Source organism: Molothrus ater, chromosome 1 (genome assembly GCF_012460135.2).
Source record: "Molothrus ater isolate BHLD 08-10-18 breed brown headed cowbird chromosome 1, BPBGC_Mater_1.1, whole genome shotgun sequence".
NCBI classification, from domain to species: domain Eukaryota; kingdom Metazoa; phylum Chordata; class Aves; order Passeriformes; family Icteridae; genus Molothrus; species Molothrus ater.
In genome coordinates, this window is record NC_050478.2 from 92,326,251 (window position 1) to 92,349,372 (window position 23,122).

Consider the following 23,122-nt stretch of genomic DNA (forward strand, 5'->3'; position numbering starts at 1 on the left):
ATAGCAAGTCAGTGGATATTAATTAAAAGCCCTGCAAGGATGTTTGTCTTGAGAAGTAAATGGTGGTATTGCAGTGCTGTAGCTTAATTTGAAGCAGAGATCAATGCTTTAAAAAAACTCTTAACATTTTTTTACAAGTTAGATTTTTGAATTGAACTTCCTAAAAGATTTCAGCTTATTGTCTTTATTGAGATTTACATGTCAAAGTTATGTGAGGGAGAAAAGGCAGCTGAGGGTAAATAAACTTCCTTCTAAATAAAATTCCTTCTAAACTAGGAATATAGTACAATTTTAATCTTTAAGGAAGACAAAAAATTCTATATAAGCCCATTAGTATTTAGTAAAGCTACATCTTATCCCAGCTTTAATATTTGGAGGTGAAAATAATTATTTTCTTGGAAAGTAATGCAAAGTCCAGAGAAATAGAAGGGAAAGAATTGAAGTAAAAGGAATGACCTAATAAAGCTCTTTTACAAAGGTCTCTTTCATAAGATATAAAATTTAAATCAAACAAAAAGCACCCAAACCAGTCCCCACCAGTAAAACACAAAGAGTAAAACACAAACTTCAAGAAAACCTAAGCTGATCTTCAGGCCAGTGCTCCATTGTATACCTGCATCATATACTTCCAGCGTATCTTGTAACACCTGGGAGCTGGGAGCTCACTGCAGTGTTACTGCACATAACTAGCATGAATTTACAACTCCACAGGTACTGTGTACTGTGCTTTATATTCAAATCCTGGCTTGTGATACCTAACCCAAGTTTGCTTAGAAAGACAGGCTTTGTGGGACAAGAGCTAAGTGGTGGGTTTTCTGTGTTTTCAAGTCCTTTTTTCTGTAGAAGAGACAGGCAGGTGAATTTGGAGACTTCAACACATTCCTTTGACTGTCCTGCATGTAGTCAGATGAGGAGGCATCCAGAGAAGGAGCAATTGGCTGTGGTGACATTTCATAGCTGTGAGGAAGCTGCAGAGCCTTGAAAGAAGGGCATATTTATGGCTGCAAGAGGATGAAACAAAAGCTGTTTTGTGGTTTCCTTTCTTTGAATTTTGTTAATAAGATGGCTCTGAGAAGAGAACCTGACCTGTGTTGTTCTTCAGGTATGGCTTTGTGTACCCTTGGATGGCACAGTGGCTGTTGAGTAAAACCATGGTTTTGCTAATAGCATTGTTTTCAGAAATGCCCCTCACTTAGAGAACCAGGGTGATTTGTCTCTAGCCCTCCCTGCCTTGTAGCACCAAATCTTGCTGGTACCCAGACTTGAACACATGATCAAGTTGTTGCACAGGAGGTGAGCTGTGGTGCTTGCCATTCAGGTATTTGTGTCCAGTGGCAAATAAAGATAACTTCACTTAGTTTAATTGATTCTCAAATATAGATTTTGTATCAGACCCTGTGTCACAGCCAAGGAGCCTGCAGCCAGGCAAGCATCACAGTTAGCAGATGCTATGAGTTTGTGTGCTGCAGTTACACTGTGACCAGGACATGAACTGTGTGTCGTAATTCTTCTAAGTCTTTGGAAATACCAAGTCTCTATCAATATGTGGGACATCATATATGTTCTTAAACATCTATAATTCTTAAATAAGTTTTTGCATTCCCATTTTGCTACCCTGAATGTAAAATTATCCAGATAGTGTGGTTTTTTCCCTTGTTGCTCACCTGTGTAATGTTCTCCTGCAGACTCTGTTCCTCTTTTTGGCTGTTTCTTTTTTTAACTTAGGTTTTGTTTTCTTTTATTGTGAGTGTGTAGGGTTTTCATGTGGAGGTTTTTATGGGATTTTGTTAGGTTTTTTTTTTTTTTCTGGAGTCAGTGAATCAGGAATATTTTTCATATCCACTCCTGTGAGCTTACCCAAGGCAGATAACAAAGATCTCTTGTTGTACGCAGCTTTCTCAACAACTCAGGGCACTGTTAATATTGCCCTGTCAAATCAATTTATTTCAGAAAGAGAAGCAGCACCTGTCAGGGGAGTACAGTGTCTGATAAGTGAGAGTGCTTCGGGGGAGCTGGCCAAGCTTCAGAAGCCAAGCTTCATTGCCTGCCCCATCACCTGAAAACTTCTCGTTTTCTACGCTCTGCACTAACATGTTACACTGGATACAGTCCTGCTCCAAACAGGCATTTCACAAGGGCTGGGGAATTCACTGCAGAACAGTCTGTTACATTTTAGTTATCCATGTCTGAGGTCCATGTCAATGGGAGTTGAAAGATATATTTTAAAGTTCACCTTAGGTTATAGTATCTGCTGTGTGCCAACTTTCTTTTTCTAAAAAAATCATTTCTCAGGGAGTCTGAACTGCCTTTGGTTTGACTCCACACAGTGGCATGCTAAAATACTCCATCCATTATCATTCCTTCTTGCTTGGGTTCCTGTCTGTGCTCCTGCTTGTGTGTGTCTTCAGAGGAAGGCGAGTATTTTTCTTTGAAAAAAGAGTACTTTGCAGCATGACTAAACTTGAAATAATACAAAAAATTTCTCTGGACAGTTACTGATTATTAGTTGTTTCCTTGAGACTTTGAATCAGTATTCTGTTGTGTCACAGGAAGCATTGAGGGAGTTGGAGCAGTTCAATAATGAACAAAACATTAGTGTCGGTTCATCAGGTGTGCTTGTTCCTGTTCCATGAGGGCTCACACTGAGCCTGGGCTTCCTTGGCTCATCCCAACTCTGTCTTCTGAAGGCAAGAGCATCTTAGAGATGAACAACATGAAACTGATGAATTCCTCTGATTCTGCATTAGAGCTGTGAAAAGCCTGTGTGGGATTGCATTGTCAGTCAGGGGGGCTGTCAGTGGCAAAAATGCTTTTAACTCATCCAGTTGAAATAAAATACTCTATGGTGTCAGGATCTCCAAAAAACCTGGGTCAGGCTGTGCTTCTGAGGGGCCTTTTCAGCCTTTTTTGTTTGTTTTATTTGTTTGGGGCTGTTTGTTTTGTTTTGTGGTGGTTTTCTGTTGTTGTTTTTGTGGTTGGCTGCTGTTGCAGTTTGTCTTCAGTGTGGCAGGCAAGGAGGCCCCTGTAGCAATGACTTCCCCAAGCACCAGTAGGGAACCTGCTGCTGCAGCTGTGTGGCTCATGATACTTGGGCTTGTCTGATCAATAGGGTTTGGTTTGAAAATCTGCCAGTGGATTACAGGGCCTGTAGCATTTGCTGCATAATGATAACAGATAATCCCTGTGTTTAAGAGAATTCTTTCCTTTAGATTAATTTATTCAAGTGAATATTCAAACAAAATCAAAAAGAAAAGAAAAAAAACACCCCAATAAAATGTCTAAGCCTAAGCCAAACCTGTTATAAAATACTTGCCTCAAAAAGAAAAAACCCACCCCTCCCTGATGAAAAATGCCTGTTCTCAGTCCATTCACTTCAGGATTGCTCTGAAACGAAACTACTCTGGCTTTGGTCCAAAATCAATCTATGAATGTGCCAAAAATGTGATAAATGTTAATCAAATGTAATGTAATGAATCAGCTGTGACATTTTATTATGAAATTAAAAATCATGCAAAACCTTGCCTAAGGAAAATAAATTGTCAGGGAAAATACTAATTTTCATGTGATAATTAAGTTTTCTTTTCCTTTCATTTCCATGTCTAAAAATGTTTCAGTTACACTTTTTATAACAGGCATTTGGTATGAAAGCCATTTCAAGCAGGATTTAATTTATGGAATTGAAAAGAATTGCCTCTCCCACTTAATTGTAGGAAAACAGAAGTGATGTAGGGAATGGTGGTGCTGTTTTGAGGGTCCAAAAGATCTAATAGATTGAAAAAACCAACCTGCACTTTACCACAGCCTTTCTAAGGAATTATGCTGCTGTCCAGTAGTGCCTGTTTTCCTTGTCAATTGGGGAAGAGTCTATGCCATGAGGGCATATTGTACCTGTAATGAAATGCTCCTACAACTTGTCCTCTCAGGGAGAGCCTCAGTGAATGGTGGGCTTTTTCCAGGGACATAGTCCTAAGGGTGAAATATTAATAATGAAACTGTATTTTGTTGGGTGGGCCTGGTGGATTTGCCCTCAAGGTCTTTAATTTGTGGGTCTGTACTGAATCAAAAGGGATCTCTCTGGCAGATGGTGTCTGGTGTGATGTGCTCACAAGCACATGGCAAACCCCTTTGTGAAGTGCCCAAGCTCTGCCCTATGAACAACAAATGTCTCCTGCATTTTCTTCTTTCATAATCATCCTTCCCAATTTCCATTTCATCTGTGTTCTCAGCCAGCCATGATCATTATTATGTTTGGTTGTTGTTTGGTTACATTTGTTTTGGTGCAGCGTTTTTCACCACTCTGTAAGTGACAGTAAGATCCCTTCTTGGGTGTCACTTTGCCAGCCCAGGCAGGTTCAGTTCTTTGCCTTGACAATGGTAAGACAGGATCTCTCTTGGTGCAGTTTTTCTGTCTGTTTTGGTTTGAATTTGCCTTTCCTGAAAATGTGTGGCTCCTACTTTGCACAGTATGTCAGAAATGGTCTAATTCTAAGTAAGATCTTACAGAGTAGTATTGGAGAGATGATCCTTATTCTATCTGAGCACTTCTGTTTGGATTATCTTTATTTTTACATCCTGAAGTAACATCTGACCATTTTGTGGTTGTATCAAAACCACTTGTGGTCAGCTGTTACAGAATTTCCTCCTCATTTCCAACTGGTAAAATTCATAGCTGCATACAGAAGTTTTTATCAGTCTCCAGGCATGTGACCCACCACTTTTTTCACTGAATTTTTTCTGTAGCTGTTACTCATCAAACCTGGGTGATCTTTTCCATAGGTTAGTCCAGTCCTCCTGCCTTGGCAGGGTTTCTCAGCTTGGAGCTGTCACCCAACAGATTTCATCAGTGCAGCTTTACCTTTTGTGTAAGTGCTGCTCATTAAAATACCAGGTCAGATTGGTGTCACAATTTGTCCTTGACATGACAGTCCCCAGTAATAACCTTTGTTGCAGCTTCACTTTATTCCTTGACACTACTAATAACACAGATGTTTTGAGGGGATTTCTTGGGAATATTCCAGAGTACTTAATATTTTATCATTTCAAATCGCAGTGGACAAAAGCCCTACTATATTTAGGATAGTGTACTCAGTTTTAATAATATTGTTTCATTATAAAATAAATGTACAGTAAATGTATTCAGTGCAAGAGTATCTATGAAATTGTTTTTTAAATAGTCCTGCTACTCAAATGAAACACTTGTACTACACCTGTGATACTGATTAACATGAGCAATGTCCTGACAGCCCAACAATGTTATGTGCCACTAGGCAGATGTGTTAAGGATCTCCTGAATTTGGCTGGCATAAGCAGGGCTAAAAACAGGTGTGGCATGTAATTTTGGAAAAAGCTGAGTGCACTTCTGTATCACCACAAATGGTGCCTCTTTGCCATTTCTGATTAAACTGCCACTGGCATCCACATTAGTTAAGGCTGAGTTTTCATACCACAGGACCTTGGGCTCATGGTTCTTTCCCTAACCTTTCCCATCCTCCAGCTGCAAATGTTGTGGACTATTATTTTTGACACAACACAGTTGATATGTTCTATTTTGTCATTATCTCGTTTGGGTGTCTTGACCTGCCAGATTCAAGTAAAGTCTCAAAACCAAAACACTATCACAGAATTTAATCCTTCAGGTCAGATCCTCCTGTGCAAGTTCTCTTTAGATTTTGAGTCATGAGGCATCTTAGAGAAATGCGTTTTGCTTAGTGAAAATATTTGTAAAACCTCACGGACTTGAATTCTCTCATCCTCCAAACATCTGATCTTGCTGTTCTCTGATTCCCTTAAGCACAAAGGGAAGATTCCATTCCTCACCTATTGGTTCTTCCATCTTCCTCGTCCTTAGCGGGACATGACATTGCTCATGGTCTGATAATGCACTTCTGCAGTGCATGGTGGCTTCTCCAGAGGCTTTAGTTGCCACTCTGGTGAGATAAGCAGTGAATGTGAACACAGAGAGGGCATCCAAGCTCTCCAACTTGTTTGTGAATCATTGGAATAGAGGGGAAGGAAAAGAGGAACAGAGAAAGCCATCTTCTGAGGACTGCAGTACAGCTTACCAGCAGTTCTACTGGAGCTCTGGTTTCTTTACCCTATTCAGGAGACAGAACATTTCATGGTAGTTTGCTAGTGCCTGCTTATACAAGCACCAGAAAGTTTTATGCAGTTTATAAAACAAAATTTTCCATTTTGTATCATTTTTGACGGTGACATTTTTGGCACTGAAAAGGAAAATATGTTGAAAATGGATCTTTGCTACAGTTTTCTTTCTTGTATTACTTTACTGTTTCACTGTGACCCCTCAGTTTCATGCTTGATACAGTTATTTGGGAGGTTGTTTTCTGAAATTCTTCAGCTCCGAGGAAAGGCATTTGGAGGCTTGGTGTGGCAGTCTAGCTTGATAGAACATTTTTGGCCTTCTATCGCACAGATAGAATGCAGAGAGCCTTTCCCAAAAAACCTAATGGTTTTTTGGGAAAGACCATCATCTCTTTAAGCACAGAACAATTTATGTTGACAATGCTACTCTTCTCCACTGGAAAGAATCAGTACTTTGAGACAAAGCTGCTGCGTGTCCCTGTAGGTTCTTTGGATTTAGGTCTGTCAGCAAAGTATGACTGCACAGTGATTGCTGGTTGCATTTGGAGTGCTTAAATATAACTTTGTTTTATTAAAACAGGTGATCTGTCACAGCTTGTCCACTATACCTTCACAAAGTCAGTGTTTTGACATTCTCCAGACTGGCATCTGTAAATATCTGGTAAGAACCATTTTGTCTTCTATGTTAAAACTTTCTTGTGAAATTTGCTAGCAGTCTCATTAATCCTCAAATCCACTTATCCTATGTATTTCATGTATAATTTCAGTACTTGAAAAAGCTTTAAACAAGATTTGGGGGCGTTTAAAAAATACGTAATAACTGTTGGTATCTAAACTTATATGGGTCATTTTGTGAATACTTGAGTTTGTCTTCAAGGCAGTTTGTCCATAAATAAAACACTTCTGGGTTTGGTTTGCTTTTCAAAAGAGCAACCAGCAGCTTTAGATGAGGTTTTTTACTTCATCTATGTATGTAAGTATCTAAAAAATGCCAAGGTGATGGATGCCATGTTCTTTGTGGTGCTGAGCAATAGGACAAGAGGCAACAGGCAGAAACTGATGCTCAGGAAGCTCCTCTTGAACATGAGGAAGAACTTCTTTACTGTGTGGTTGACTGTGCCCTGAACAGATGGCCCACAGGTGATGTGGAGTCTCCCTCACTGGAGATACTCAGGAACTGTATGGACACAATCCTGTGCTGTGTGCTTTGGGATGACCCTGCTTGAGCAGAGCAGGGAGATTGGGCCAGATGACCACTCTGGTCCCAACTGACCCAATCTGTGGGTTTTACAGCCTGTCTTCTAATCCTGAACATGCCTGAGCTGAAGATGAGGATGGCAAAGCCAGAGCTGGGTAACAGAATGGTCAGGGACAGAATCTGCAGTTCCCTGTGATGCTGCCTGATGAGAGGGGGGATCACAAGGTCTGCTCCTGCCCTGCTGTCAGGGTGGTTCTGTGATCTACCCAGTGTCTGCCATTCTCTGCTTGGAGCCATACTGAGAAGTTACTAGACCAAAGCTTCTGTAGGGAGTAGCTTACCTATAACCATAGTCTGGATTTTTAGGGGTGGATGCTGACTTAAATCAGCTTTTAAAAAGGGTATATGTTCTACTGCCCTGTCCCTTTGAGAGCAAACCATTAAATGGGGTTTTATGGTTGGCAAGGCTGCTGCCCAAGGTCTCCAATTGGCTGCTGACACCTCTCAGGGAGCAAAGGCACCACAGAGGCAACATCCTATATGAGAACTTATCTGAGCAGCCTCATCCACTGGACTTGCATAAATTGAAATGTCTCTGTTCCTGTCATCTTTCAGACTGGCTGACCAGCACATTCCATCAGTAGTGTTGGCTCAGCTGTCTTCAGGATGGTTCTCTTTATCCATCTAGATCGCTGCCATTATTTCTTACTTACAGTTGATCAGGAAGAATGTTACTCATTTTAATTGTTTGGTGCCTCAGTGTCCTGTAGTATTCAGCAGGGTCGTGCTGACAGCTGCAGTCCCACCTTTTGTCAGGCAAAAGACCATCATCATCCTCCTCCTGCCTCTCCACCTGACTGGCACAGGTCAGCCTGGGACAGCAATCTGTGCTCGTGGCCTTGAAATACACCCAGTGTCTTAGGCTGGAAGGGTTTAAAATTTCAACTCATAGTTGTTCTGTATCTCTTACCTCTCACAAGTAATGGTATGAATGAAACACATTTCACATTTCTGTAGCTTGTACTTTATTGATCTTTTTTCTAAACATTTCTGAAAGAAACAGCTGACCTTGTTAAGTGAACCAATTCACTCAGACAGCTTAAAACAGTGTACTTGCAGGTGAGCAAATTAGACTACTCTCAAATTCCTTAAATAGTTCTTTAAAGGTAAATGGTGCCACACTAGCAGTGCATGATTTTTTTATGGCTTTACAAGACAAAAATCTAGGGTACTTACTCCATAGTACTTCAAAATTTAAACTGCTTTCTAATTCACTGCCTCTACAAAAACCAAGATTTTTTTTCTAAATTATTTATCATGCCTATAAAATCCTTACTGAACATGATGTTCTCTCTTTAACAACAGCAGAGCATCACCCCACTTTGGGCTCACCATATATTTCATTAGCTTTGATTAACCTTGGTTCATAAAGCTCCTGTTGGGCTTCAGAGGAGACTCACCCTGGTGAAAATCCAGTAGAGGCTTTCCTTTCTGAAGCATAAATCAGAGTTTCCTTCTACCTCAGTGACTGCTCACTGCCATTTCAAGACTCAGAAAGCCTTCCCAGTCCCATGATATATGCTTAAAAGGAAAGACCTGTTCTGCCCAGAAGATTGTTTGTGCCCGCACTGTCATTCAGAGCAAGGCTCAAAGCAGTGCTGTATTTTGCAAATATGTTTGAGATGAATGTTTGTTTAGAAGGCATGGAATGAAGATGTCAATTTAACCTTCTGTTGGTATGGGTGTCAATTTATTGGGAAAGCAGGGATTTGAAAAAAGGCAGTGGTCTGTAGAGTTTGAACAGAAACAAAGTAATAGGTGTCGCCACCTATTAGGAAAGCTCTAAGTTTGTTTGTATCCCAGCAAAAAATCTTCTGTATAAAGTGATGAATTTGGGTTGTTGATTTTTCTTTTTTTTTTGGTCTTGTTTTAATACAGGTTGGATTGGTTGTAATACCTGATAGCACAGCTGGATCTGTTCTATGTGCCATAAATAAGCTCTTGGATCAAGCCTGCATCATAAGTGAAAACCTGCACAGGTTCTTGGCCTCTTGTTGTTACAGTCTTCTGTACTTTCTGCTAACTATAGACAGAGAGGATGCAGAACATTTACAGAAAAGGTAAAGCTGCTCTTCTTACCACCTTGTCTCTATCTTTGCAGCCACAAGTATTTAGAGATGTGAAATGAAAGGATACCATCCCCCTCCCCCCAGAGTTTTTTTTTTCCTGTCTCTCTTTTGCTTACTTCAAATCAGTACTTAGATTTAAGAAAAATACCCGCAAAGTTACCAGGAATTACTTAAAACAGTAACTGAAGAAGGTTTCATCTCCAATTGTTCTACTTGGATGTCAAAACCATCCTGATTTTGTAAAGTTGGATATTTATACCTTAATCTTTGACCTTAGCTTCATCAGATACATTGAAAAGCACGATGTAAAGGATTTGGCTTTATGAATACGTCCTCTTAACTGATCAGATGTTTTAGTTTTAAAACTTCTTAGGCATCATTACATAGACTGCAAAGCCATTTGATTTAAAAAACCCAAAAGCTACAGATAACGAGTTCAAATAAATTCACCTGAAATGCAGGAGTGTCTTTAAACAGGTCAAACTTTTCCATATACAGAAAAGTTGTTAAAAGCTTCCTGAAAATTCAAAGCCCAAGTCCTTCTTCTCTTACTGTATTTAATGATTTGCATATCACAAAGAGCTGAGTCCATTATTTAACTTCTTTATGAATCTTAAACAAAGATTCAGGTGTACCTGAAAAGTGACTGAAACAAAAACCTCTTCACAGCTGCATGAAGCAGAAATTGCACTGCATGACAGATTAAGCAACAGGACAGGGTTAAGGTTCCAGGATTAAGCTTCCAGGACAGGGCTTTAATGTTTTTCCAGTGCTGTACAAAATTCTGGAATATTTTCAAGTTTGGCATTTTCTGGTACAGATTTTCTGCTTTGCCACTAATTCTGGTGAACGCAGCTGGTGTGATTGGATCCACAGAAGCAGCTTTCCTTGTACAGCCGTGCGGCCAGTTCACAGAATCGTCCTTGAACTGTGTGTCCTCAGTCATTTCAGTTTTGATTATCTTTCCCTCCCAGGGACATGCTGTGGAGATCATGCATCTCTGCATTAGCACTCCTGCCACGGCTGCTGAGGCTGATGCTGCAAAGCCTGCAAGTCAGCAGGATCTGCCGGGAAGAGCTGCCCGTTGTTGCTCAGCTGCTGCGCCTGCTCATGCAGCACGGGCAGCTCAGGAGCCATATGATCACTAACGAGTTTCTGGTGCAGCAGATCATCAAGGACATCATGGTATGAAACTCCTTCTTGTTTCCCAGACACCACATGTATGTTGTGTTCATTTTTAAAAATCATTGCAAACGGTCAAGAAGAGCTGTTTGCAAACAGTGGTGGTGAAAGCAGATGTAAGGCATTATGGTGAATGTGTTCTCTAACCTGCAGGTTAGGAGGGGATTGTTTCTCTTTAGTGTTGAAAATGCCACAACCAGTTGTTGTGCTGTTCTGCTGTAGCTGGATTGCATTTGTATTTGTTGGGTTTTTTAAGCCACCGACATAATCCTGAGAAGAGGGAATTCCTGGGCTGGGCTGGTCTGGTCTGTTGGTAGCAGTTTTCCTTAGACTGGGCAGGGGCACTCTCCTGCACTGGTAGCACCATGCTCATTTGCATTTTGATTGCCTATAAATTGCAGAATTGCAAAGTAAGTGAGCCATTCTAATTAAGAGTAAGGAAAGCACATCTGGTGCTAACTCACACACTTGGTAATGCAATGACTTAGTGTACCCAGTTGTAACACTTTATTATTTGGGCTTTAACAGACACATCATGTTGAAATGTGTAAAAGAGAAGAACAATGTCACTGTGTGCAGGGGAACAGGGCTATCTTGTACCTTTAACAGTGCACCTGATTATCTGTAAAAACAAAGGCAAGTTTTGCAAGTACTTGAGTTTTACCTTTTTTCTCCTTTTTAGACACTGAAGAGTGGTGAAGTTCAGGAGCAGTGGCTCACAGACCTCCATTACTGTTTCAACATCTACCTTGCCTCTCATCCCCAGACACCTGGCCCTATAAACACAGTATATTGAAGAGGTCAAACTGCATTTATTGTAAAGCATTTACTTCTATTTAGTTTTGAATGGAAGATGTTGGAACAAAGCTTGTCAATTTTTTTGTAAGTGAAACAATAAAAATTTTACAGAGAACTACAATACCTCTATTGCCTTTTTTTTTTTCCAAGCAAGGTAGATCTTAGTGGAAAGCATTTTAGTAAAATGTGAGGGGTGTTGAAGCCAATCCAGTCCTTGATGCTGAAGAGCTTGCAGAGAAACAGACTTCAACTGACTCTGCTCATCTATTATTTTGAAACATTACATTATTAAAAAAACAATAGAAAAATATTAAGTAGAAAAACATTAGAAAACAATATGCTTTAGAGTAACATATTTTATTTTTGCTGAGTTCATATTTTTAAATACTTTGTGCAAGGTAAATACTGTACACTGTGGCAGCTCTAAAGCTTTACAAGAACTTTTTTTTTCTCTACAGTAGGGCCCATCTTTTCTTGCTTCTCTATTTAATGCACATAGAAAATGAGTTATTTAAAAAAATGGTGATAATTTCAAAGGGTAGAAAACACAGCCCTAATAGTTTCCATAGGTTGTGAAAGCAATTTCTTTAGTGTTTTATGTCAACATGTCTACATTTCCTTCCAAATCCATAGTTAGCTAAGGAACAATTTTTTCTTTAGTGGAGAAGTGGAGCATGAAGGCTGTTCTTCCATTCCTGCTTGGATTTTGGAATTAATTTAATGAACTTGAGGTAAAATTGAACATTGGTCTCTCAGAACTGTAGTATCTTTAGTACAGTTTCCCTCTTTTTTGAAACGCTGTTTGATAAACACATTAAAAATTCCTACTTTTTGCAATGGAAAGCTTTGATTGCCTCTGCAGTGTTATTGCAATACTGGGCATAGTGCTTCATTTTCTGTCTTCAAATGCAATTCAGATTTCATCCTGTGTTGATAAAGAAATTAACAGTTGCATTTAAAAAACAGTTTGTACACAAAATGAGTCCAGCTCTTTAGCAGTCTGCCTGGCATGTAATGCTGTGATAATACAAAACTGAAAATGTTCAAGTTTAATACATCATAGATGGCTTATACATTATGAAAGATAACAGCTGTACCAGAATAGATTTTAAATTCCAAACATTGTTTTGCTTAATGCTTCAGTCTTGTATTTTTTGGTTTTGCAGCAGTGGTTGGTCTCATGTTGTATGAAAATTGCCTTGATTTTCCCATATTCTCCAACAAATTAACACACTGTAAGTTGCTCACTGTAAAAAAACAAAATAGTTTTGATGAGTAACCCTAGTGGGTAAAAAGCAGCTTCATCTACACTATGTTCTAGATTTCATAAGCAGCAAATCTGCTGGGAGCAGAAAATGCCTTTTTCCTGGCATCTCACTGCTGATTGTCTCCCAGTGGAGTTTGGTCTCTGCAGCACTGGGTACAGCTTGTGTGGAACACTGATGATGCTGCTGCTGCCTGTGGGACTTCAGCAGCCTCTCATGGGCGCAGTGAGGTTCACCCCCATAAATGAATCTAGGGCTCCAGACTAACACTATATACTCTTGGCTGAATTTGCTGAAGACCAGAAAGAGATAGTGTTGAGCAATCTTTAGCAACATGAGGCTCTTTCTAGAAAGTCAGGGAAACTAGTCCAGGGGCTAAAGTGAGTACTCAGAATTGCTCATGCAATGTTTTTTTATGTCCTGTAATGTGCTACAAATAATACACGTGTTTTCCTTCCCCAGGTTTGTAAAGATTAGCTGCAAACATTTCAGTGCTTTATTCCAAGCTGGAATGGGATAAAGGGTCATCCCAAGTGCAAATCCAAATGTTTCATTGAGGGTGTGAACTCAGCACATCTTAAGGACATCTTTCTAATGCCAAGAGTTGCAAAACCTGCTCCTTTGCGACTCTGAACACACTTTGATGTCCACAGTGAAGCAAAGAACCAGGCTGTCTGGTTCTGCTGCAGAGCACCTCTTTTAAGTGCAACTTGCTGAACTGCCAAAAGGAATCTATTTTATTTTAAAAAGCCAAACAAACTAGAAAAAGAACAAATTTCAAGTTCTGAAATGTTTTAATGGTAACAGTCTTAAAGGGCCTATTTGCCAGAATATTCCAAAGCACTTACCCCATGCCTTTATAACCCATCCCTTTTCTACCTGTCACCCTTTACTGAACATTTCCTTTGCACATCCTCTGTGTACCCCCCTTTCCAAAGTGTTTGACTGAGTTGGGTGTCAATCTCCATCACAGATTTGTCACTGCATGCCTCTTCCATGAGCTCTCTGAACATTAAAACTCAGGCTGACAGTCAGCCTTCACCTTCCCAGATGTACCTGCTGCAAGGGAAGAGTGAAACTGAGCAGTCCATTCTGACCTACTCCAGGCACCTACGTCAGAAACGGAGCATCTGGCATTAGCCACTGACAGCTCTGAACTTTTCCAACAAACGTAATGTTGTCATGCACAAAGGCAGGCAGATGAAAAACATGTTATTGTCTTTTAAGTAAGGGCTAAAGTTCCCTGAGCTCCTATTAGGTGAATAAAAGTAGGTAGTGTTCTAAAGGAACTGGGCAGAGTTCCTATCACTAACCTATTCGTCACCAAGTTATGAAAGCAAAGGCCACTCCAGCCTCAAGAGAAAGCCTTTTTATTTCAGAAGACAGGGAAATCTGTTGTCATGAAAAGTTAAACAAAAAGAGCTAAAAGCTCTTTTAAAATTTAGATTTGTATCTGCATGAAGAGTGGCAATCAAACACCTGTCTGGTCGTGCCTCTTAATTAAAACAGTTCCCAGACACTGAAAGAAAAAGGCCTCTGTCTCTTCTTAGTGAAGCAGAAATTCACCTACAGTTTTAACAAACTCAAGGATAGGTCCACTGTCAGATTTCCTTCTGACTTCAGAGTGGTGTTAAACTACTTGGAAAATATATTTTACTTTCCTTTACAAATTACCTGAACTTCTGCCTCCTTGAAGCAGTTGCTGTGTTCCCATCTAGCTGTGGCCTGTGTGACTGAGGTGTGGCACAGCCAGGAACACCAAATGCCCAGCAGGGCACTAAACCTTCACGTGGTGAAGCACCAACATTACCACAGCTCCCAGCCCCAAGTAAGTCCATCATACACTTTAAAAAGTCTGACAAATGGCATTTAGTAAAGAAGTTTTTCATCCAGATCACTCAAGGATAGAAGTGCAGTGCTTAGTTAAGCCCAAAAGTGGTGAAAGAAGGAGTGTGCAATCACAAACAGTTTGCCAGTAGTTATGCATTTTGATAAGACAGCCCAGTTCTTAAGCAGATTGATTTCTTATCTAAGGAGAAACCAATCTCAGGTATGTAAACATCAAAGTATTCTTAAAATGGATGTGTCCTACCTGAGACCAGCTGCACGTCAGAAAGCTTCAGCTTAGGAGGAGATCTTGTTGACTGACACACTTTGCCTTCCTGAGAATGCCCTTTAACAAACAATGTGAACAGCTCTGTGTTTATCACATAGACATGTGGTTGTGCATAGCTACAAACTATTTCAGTAAGCTACAGCATTATTTTATCCTAAAAATTACTCTCATTTTTTATGGGGAAACTCATGAGACATTCCATATGACAGAAAATTGTTGACAACCACAACTGAAACTTAACAAATGTTAAAATACATCTTGCTATAAAAAAAAAAAAGTTGCCTTAAAAAAAAAAAAAGGAAAATAAATTTATTAGCTTTATTTATTTTATCCTTTTTGGTTCTCAAAGCTACAGAGCCATGCTAGAAGTGACTTACCACCTGTTAAAGTACATATGGTTAGCATATCCTTACTCCATCAGTGATCCACTCTGTAAAGGAACTCAACGTCTAGAAGCAACACTTTTCCTCTACCTTTTCTTGCAGATGCATTCCTTTGCATGTGCACGTTCAGGCACAGTGCAAAGCAGTGCAAAATTATAAAAGACAATCTTGCTCTTGCCATAAAGACCACATCTTCATACAGGAAAGTTATCAACATGGAACATATTCTTCGTATGAAAATATTTTTAAAACAGTACAAAACAAACAAACAAACAATCAAGTTTAAAACAATGCTTTAACAAACCAAACCATGATCCAGACAGCCAGCTATCCCCAGCTTAACTGCTCTGGTCTCTTTCCTCATTGATATATGTGAGCAGCTCTGGCAACGGAATTATTTGATTGCTCAAGACCTGTGCTGAAATAATGCTGTGTGGGGATTCAAACAGCTTTAGCTGCAGCCATTTTAAATCACTGAGTTGTTTGGTTTATTTAACCTGAAATAGAAATACAATTGCCCAGAACACCTGAGACTAATTTTTATAAATAGCTGAAATTCTTAACAATTAGATAAGAAGTGCATAGATGAATACATTCTGTTATAAAAACAAAAGCATAGTTATACAAATAAATTATAGTGAAAAGAAAATTACCATATATCTGCTTTAGGATGGACTGCTTGCTGGTTTTTATGGCTGAGCTGGTTTTGTTTACAGATTTCAGATTTTTACATGAAGGAACTGATTTCAGAGGGCTATGGTTCAGCTGCTTCTTCCAAGCAACCTGAATGAAGAAGGCAGCTGCCTCTTGTCTCCATTTGTCTTCGTCTTCCTTGCAGTGCCGCTTAGCACTCAGGAGCTGAAACAACTCCTGTCTTAGCTGGTAACTAGAGAGCAGAAAAGAGAAGAGCACTTGTTTTAGGTGACCTGTTTTAACTTCCGTGCTTTCCATGCATCAGTTCACATGGTGGATTACATGAGTAACTGGGAAAACAGAACTCCCACTGATGTGCTAAGTCACTTGGATGAGAAATGTTTGTTCAGAAGAAAAAGTAGGAGTTGGGTTCAATTTTGGATGCATCCATTATTTCACACAGTTAGTAAAGATCTGGCATAACAGGTATCAAAAGTTACAGTGCTTCAACATCAGCTGATCAGCTGCTTTATAAATAGAAAATCATCAGAAGACAAAACTATAAATATTTATGGTAACAGTATAATCAGCACCGCTTCCACTTTTTCACCATATTCAAAGCTTAGTAACACCAAACTTTCTCGTGTGCCTTAGCACCTCATGTCCTCAGTCAATCAGTGCAAGAGACAAACCAAATCTGCCTCCTGTGGGTTCCACTGCACATTTCCTCTACAGAAAACTGAGCTGCTCTCCACCCCTCCTCTGAAGATGCTCCCCTCGCCTTGTTTTCAGCAATCTGTGTTCTTTCCCTTCCCTTGAAAGGCTCCCTGTCTTCTGACCCAAGCTTGCCCCAGCTGCTTTGATCTTGCACACAGTCACATTCCTCTGTGAGTGGCAGCAGCAGTTTATGTGTCCCTCACACTCTGGTGGCAAATGGCACCGGCAGCAAGGAGCTGTTTGGGGATTTTTCCGCTGGAATCGGACGTAAGCGTTCAATCGGATATCGGCGTTTCACGCTCACAAGTCAATTAACTGGCTTAGCAATTAACTCTGAATCCTCCCAGTACAAACCTGTCACAAATGAGCATTGAGTAACACTTGTAAAATATTAATTATAAGTGTTTGGTAACAGGCCAAAACACATTGATCATCATCCCCTCTGGCATTCGAAAAGGCTTCTGCTGGATGCCCGGTAAAGCAAAGGAGAAAGGAGAGAGAAAGAGGTGATTTTTTCTGTTGCTCCCTCTGCAACAAGTTCTAAATTAAAACAAAAGACAACAAGCCAAATACAAATTGTTTAAATATATGTTCTAAGCCAATGAGCTACATAATTCAAACAAAGCAGCAGCCATACGCAAAAAATGAGTACATAAAAGCACACTAGAATGCCAAATGGGGATGATATGCTCCATTACAGCCCAAATAATTTTAAACTTCCAATAAACTTAGTAAATTACCTCTGTGAAATTTGCTGGGTGAGACAAATGTATTTAATCTTAATTTAGTGAAGCTTCAGAATTCAGGCATGTACTGTTATGCAGCTCATTGAAGTACATAAATGCAGGCAGCAACTGCATCTTGTCAGGGCCTGCAAGTTGTGAAGCATGGTATGAATTCAGAACAGGAGTATTATTGAGACAGAGGGAAAAAATGATCCAGTCTTAAATAATATGCCACTTTTAACTTTTCAACACGGTAAGAGAGGAAAAGAAAGTGAAGAGAGAGCACAGTTGCAGTGACTTGCTAACATAACTTGAGCTAAGGATGGGTTAAGTGAATACTTAACTGCAGAAAAAACAATTGGGGAACTGTTTTATACTGGAGCAGAAAAGAATACTAAGCTACTCTCTTGGAATTCAGTAATTACTGCCAGATGCCTTTGCTGATACGTGAAATGACCCATTCACAGTCACTGCACCTTTGCACCCAGCTGAGATTTCAAGTTTGCAGAGAACTTCTGGTAGTTTTTAGCAACAAGAAAATGACTGTGAGACTCTGACAGTGAAAGACGTAGGCAGTTATCTGTACAGCAAGTGCTCTATATTGTTTTAATTCAGCTCTCTCCTAACAGATCATTCTGATCCTAGTGAGAAAAAAGGAGAATGGGACCAAGTTTGATACAACATGAATCTGACATGGCGCCTTAAAATATACCTGATGCTTAGTCAACAAAAGTACTGCACATAAAAGAAAAGTGGAATATCCACGTGGAGAACAACAAAGCTGGCAAGTGGTATTCTCACTCCTTGTTACAGAAGCTCTAATCTTAAAAACCACTGCTGGCCAAAGTATGCACACAGCAATAATATATTTTAAAAATACAGCTTGACTCCAGCGGGAGAACAACAGTGACAGCAACCAACTTATTCCAGCTTCTGTCGGCGTCCTGTGGGCCCTGGAGCATGGTACAGGCCCTGGTGCCCCCCAGGAGAGAGCACAGACACAGAATCTGTAAGCCTCACTGAGCAGGATAAGCAATTAACCTTTGGCAAGCCACACACCTTAGAATATACACTTTTGAGAAGTACATTTATAAAGTTTGCAGATTTGGGAATTGAAACATTCTCCTGAGACTGGCAAGTATAAGACACTTAAGTAGACCAGTACCACTCTCCTGTTGTGTTTGCCTTCAATAAGTAAATCAAGACTATAAAATTTTCAGAGTGAGACAAATGCATTTAGTTCTAATTTAGAGAAATTCCAGAACTCAAGCATGTACTTCTACATGTTTCTAACACAGAATTACACAATAACATTGTATAATTTTACTGCTGTCTACTAGTACATGCTATTTACCATGTGCAAGTTTGGAGGAAAAGCAAACACAGGACTGTGGAAGAACTGCCAAACTAATGTCTCCTGCAGCTTTGCAGAATTTAAGATCTTTGTTAGTGCTCTATGAGTTCTTGCAAACAGAAGAAAGATATTTACTTTTCACTATTAAGTATTTAAATAACAAATGTAACTTAAACAATCTTTAATCCCCACAATATCCAAAATGCAAAGGGTTAGTAAGTGCATGCACTTCTTGGAGAGAACACACACCATCCCTGCTTCAGCAGGTGCACAGTTTGGAAAGGCCTATCCAAAATCTGTGAAGTAGTAGTGAATGGAATGCAGATTTCTGTGCAGGTAAGGCAGCTTAATGCATGGCTTTGGATCCCAGTTCTTGTGGGGAAATTTGCACGAGCACTCACTACACATGGTTCTGCTTTGTCTTAGAGCCACAGCAAGTGCCTGCCCCTCTGTAATAGAGGATTTTAAACTAGTGTTGAGAGAAAGCAGCAGAGCCAGCAGCAGCATCACTTGCAGATACACTCTCCTAACCTACTCCTGGCTTCCTTTAGCTTTTGATATCTGAGTGATCTGAACCCATAAGACAGGAACTTGGGATCTACGTCAGAAAAGAAGGCCAAGGAGCAAGCAGCAGAGAGAGCAGAAGTGGTGGAACCCTGGAAAAAAAAGTGGCTGCTTTGCCTCACAGTTCAGAGGAATATGGTGTGAAGTCACAGAACCACAGAGTGGTTTGGGTTGGAAGGGATTTTTAAAGACCATCTCCTCCACCCTCCCTGCCATAACCAGGGACATGTTCAACTCAGAGTCCCTCAGAGAAACTGTTAAACTCAGTGAGAGACCAGGAAAAAATATTAGTAAACATATGCAATTTATAGTTTTCAGCATCCAGTAAAATCAAAGAAAGTTTAAAAAAAGCCAAGAAATAAGAATAATTTGCATATTATGTACTTCCCTTACATACTCTTCCTGCCTGTTTTGATAAGAAACTAAATATTCAGGAGCATGTACTTGTAGAATGACTGCATTTCTGAGGCTGAAACTCACACATTCATGAAAGCAGGATAATGCTGTGGAAAGCATTTTTCTGTAGAGCTGTTGTTCCTGCTTAATCAAGGTATTCAAGCTACCTTCAATTTTTGTCAATAAACACTCAAAGCTCCCAAACATTCTGTGGTTTGATTATCTGGTTAAATGTTAGGTCAGAGCACAATTTCAAGTACGTCACCGAACTCCAGGGTTAGGGAAATCCTGATGTGCACTCTCTAAAGAAATATCAGAGCTTGAAATAGAAGTTTAATGATTTCTCTGACTATTAAAAGTCATCACTTACCTTGCACTTTTTATGAACTTACTAATGTAATTCTACACCACTGGAACCCACTTCCCCTTGTGTGGAGAAAGATTATTGTGGAGAAAGATTATTAACTGCCTCGTTTAGCACTGGCAACATTGTAAGCAAAATAAAGCACATTGCCAACAAGCCTAGTTTCATTTACATCTACTTGTATCTCACTCTTTAGCCCCTGAAGCAGTCATCTTACCTTCTCCACGTCCTCTGTATGACTGTGGCAGCGTAGTTCTTCTTCCGAAAAAGCTCTTTCCTTTTTCTTTCTTTTTCTATGATCTGCATTCGAATCTCTAAAGGGATTAGTTCAATATTTGTACTTTGCCATGGAACAGAACATAATTGATCATCTGCATTCCTGGATCCAATTATGCCCGTTTTCTCCAAGTTCAAACCGTCATCAGAAGCAGAACATGCTATTGGGTTTCTTGGCACAGTCCTGGTAGTTTCTGCCTCAGCAGACAATAATGAAGAGGCCTTTTTTGCCATTTCATTGTTTTCCACTTTGACAGTTTGTTCTACAGCATGCAGGCTGTCATTTCTGCTGCTTACAAACACTGTTTTGGCACTTCCTGGTCTACTAGAACCAGCTGGTGAACATCTCTTATCATTCACCTCTTTATTTCTGGGTTTCTGCTGGTGCCTTTTGCCTTTGGAAGAAGCTTCACCCGGCTTTGAGTTTTGCGCCGTTCCACCGGTACAACCGACATCGCAGAAGAGCGCAGCCCTTCCTTCACCGTGGTCCCTCCTGCCAGAGGGAGGCTGACTTGGATCCTTCAGCTTCTCCCCAGCACTGGCAGCCCTACAGGCAGGAGCAGAAAGCCTCCTGCTCCTCCTAGCACAGGCATCCGTTGTGTCGACAGCGTGTTCCTTGTGCTTCTCTCCATCCGGCTCCACAGCAGCTGCAACCTGAGGTTTCACTTCAACTTTCGTTCCCTCATTTGCTTTGCCACAGTGGAAATGGACACAGCTTGACTTGCTTTTGAGATGTTTCCTCAGTGAATCTTTAGACAGAGAAATTGAAAACAAATTCAGTCTCTGACCCAGCAAAACATAATTTATGTCTCTGATTTTTTTGCTCAGTGACCTTTGGGGCACACTAGGATTCACTTATATGAACAAAAAAATGCAAGCAGGAAGAATCAGAAGAGGACATGATTGCCTGTCACTGTAGAGTCATAAATGCCTTCATTTGCTTAATGTTGTACAAATGGTTTTCTTTCTAACATTATATTTGAGTTAGATGCCTGAAAAACTCCTGCTCTATCCACGATGTATCCTGGCACAGGATAACCCACTCACCCAGGAAGCCCAAAGCACTTGGCTTCTCAGCACTTCCCTTGACATCCTGCATGAAATTATCAAGTCCTTCCTATTTCTCCCTTGCTGCTGTGTGATCACTGCTTCTAAATACTCTGGTGAGGGTGACTTGGAAGCCAGAGTGGAGTGCAAAACTGAAAATTCCCCATCTTCCATCCACCTTCCATTCTGCTTGGAAATTAACAGGAGAATGAAAAAATAGACAAGACAGGATGAAACATAACAGACAGGATTTTACAGGGTAGGTAGGAGGGAAAATGAAAAGAGAGAGATCTTTGATACACTGTCATTCCAGAAAATCATCTGGATCATCCATAATCTGACGAAATTATGCTGTATTTGTAATGCCTTTACAAGCTACCCTTTCGACTGGATAACCAGATCAGAAAATACCCAACAACTGAATCATGGTTTTCACAGCCCAAGGGGTCTAAGTTTATATTTAATTCCAATAAAATGACCAAAGAAGTCCATTAAGGTTTTGGTCACAAGAGGATTGATTAAAACACCTAATGAGAACTCACTGCACAACTTCATGGTTTGATCCTTGTTCCATCAACTTTCCTGGCATCACTTCAGTAGCAAAAAGAGAATGCATACCTAAAAAAGGCATGGCATTCTTTCAAACACCAGTTGGATGGAGTGAGAGGATAAATCCAGCGTAAAAACCAGAGCTACCATTTCTCCATTTACATTTTTCATGTGCACCACAGATATGTCAAATATCTCTAATCTTATTTTCTCTGAATGGTGCAACTAATAGAACAATTGCCCGCAGCCTATTTTCACATATTCTAGGTATTTTTATGGACATCATAAGACACTGTACTGGTGCTTTACACTACTTCACCCAGAGTAAAAGAATCTGTATCTAACTCTACCCTGCTGCACAAATTGCTCAAGTGATGAAAGAATATGAAATCACAGAAGGACAAAATGGGTGCTATATACAAAATATCCCCAAGAAGTGGACAAAGCAGATAAACAGCACAATTTAAAAAGATCACAAACCTTGCCTGATCTTATGACCTCCACTCTGAGGCTCTGCCGACAGGCAGCTCTCCTTTGGGGTCCCTTTGTCATGACCAGCTTTAGGTGAACCTCTGCTGTTTCTCCCTGGCTGGATCTGTGAAGCATTGAGGGACAGAAGCCTCTTGCTCTGTGTGTCAGCTGCTTTGCTGGGTAACCTTGGGACACTGGTGGCCTTCTCCCGATTTGTGGGATTCTGTTGTACCTGAAACTTGCTTTGTTCCACGTTCTGCATCCCTTTCTGCAGTTTGGCTTCTTTCCTCTTGCTTTCCTCTTCACGTTTCCTGCAATTACAGCCCATGCCATAAGAATTTTGAAGATTAAATCTTGGGAGCACGTATCTAACTTGAACACACTCCTCTCTAAAAATCTGACGCTGCCACAACAAATCCTTGATTTGACATTTTTTGGTGAGAAAAGGACACATATTGCACTGAAATGTCTTAACTTGATCCAAAACAACAACTGACTTGCAGCTACAGCCTGATGAAGGTTAAGTCCCTGTCAGGCAGCTGCCCATTCAGTTTGCAGTTGTTTTGACTGATCTTAAAGCACTCACGTATTGAAAACAACTAAATTTAGGAGGTTTTATAAATATACAAAAATTAAAAGCAGGATTTTAAAAAGAATCACAATACTAATAACTGCGTTTGTAATTACTAATGAGCAATATTTTCATGTGAGTAGTAATGCAATGCACTGTATTTGAAAAGCAAAAACATTTAATAAAAGACACAATATCTTTGAAAATTATTTTTTTGTACCTAAATGTGTCAGTTAGCACAGACAATTATAAACCAACTTTGAACTAGCTACCGGTACTAAC

The 23,122-nt window shown here is 40.0% G+C and overlaps 2 protein-coding genes across 4 annotated transcripts in view; one reads left to right on the top strand and one right to left on the bottom strand.

Annotated features, from left to right (window-relative positions):
• TEX10 (testis expressed 10) overlaps positions 1-11,530 on the top strand; it is a 55,255-nt gene extending 43,725 nt beyond the window's left edge. For all 3 annotated transcript variants that reach the window (XM_036401584.1, XM_036401601.1, XM_036401592.1), the window contains exons 13-16: positions 6,683-6,763; positions 9,239-9,420; positions 10,404-10,614; positions 11,294-11,530. In XM_036401584.1, coding sequence (XP_036257477.1) covers positions 6,683-6,763; positions 9,239-9,420; positions 10,404-10,614; positions 11,294-11,407 — 588 coding nt within the window. In that variant the 3' untranslated portion in view covers positions 11,408-11,530. The remainder of the gene's footprint in view (positions 1-6,682; positions 6,764-9,238; positions 9,421-10,403; positions 10,615-11,293) is intronic.
• A 1,034-nt stretch (positions 11,531-12,564) lies between these two features.
• The window catches only part of INVS (inversin), an 83,745-nt gene continuing 73,187 nt past the window's right edge, over positions 12,565-23,122 (bottom strand). Inside the window, exons 13-17 of the mRNA XM_036401571.1 lie at positions 22,279-22,580; positions 20,144-20,951; positions 15,827-16,059; positions 14,767-14,847; positions 12,565-13,733 (exon numbers count right to left, since the gene is read on the bottom strand). Coding sequence (XP_036257464.1) covers positions 13,687-13,733; positions 14,767-14,847; positions 15,827-16,059; positions 20,144-20,951; positions 22,279-22,580 — 1,471 coding nt within the window. The 3' untranslated portion in view covers positions 12,565-13,686. The remainder of the gene's footprint in view (positions 13,734-14,766; positions 14,848-15,826; positions 16,060-20,143; positions 20,952-22,278; positions 22,581-23,122) is intronic.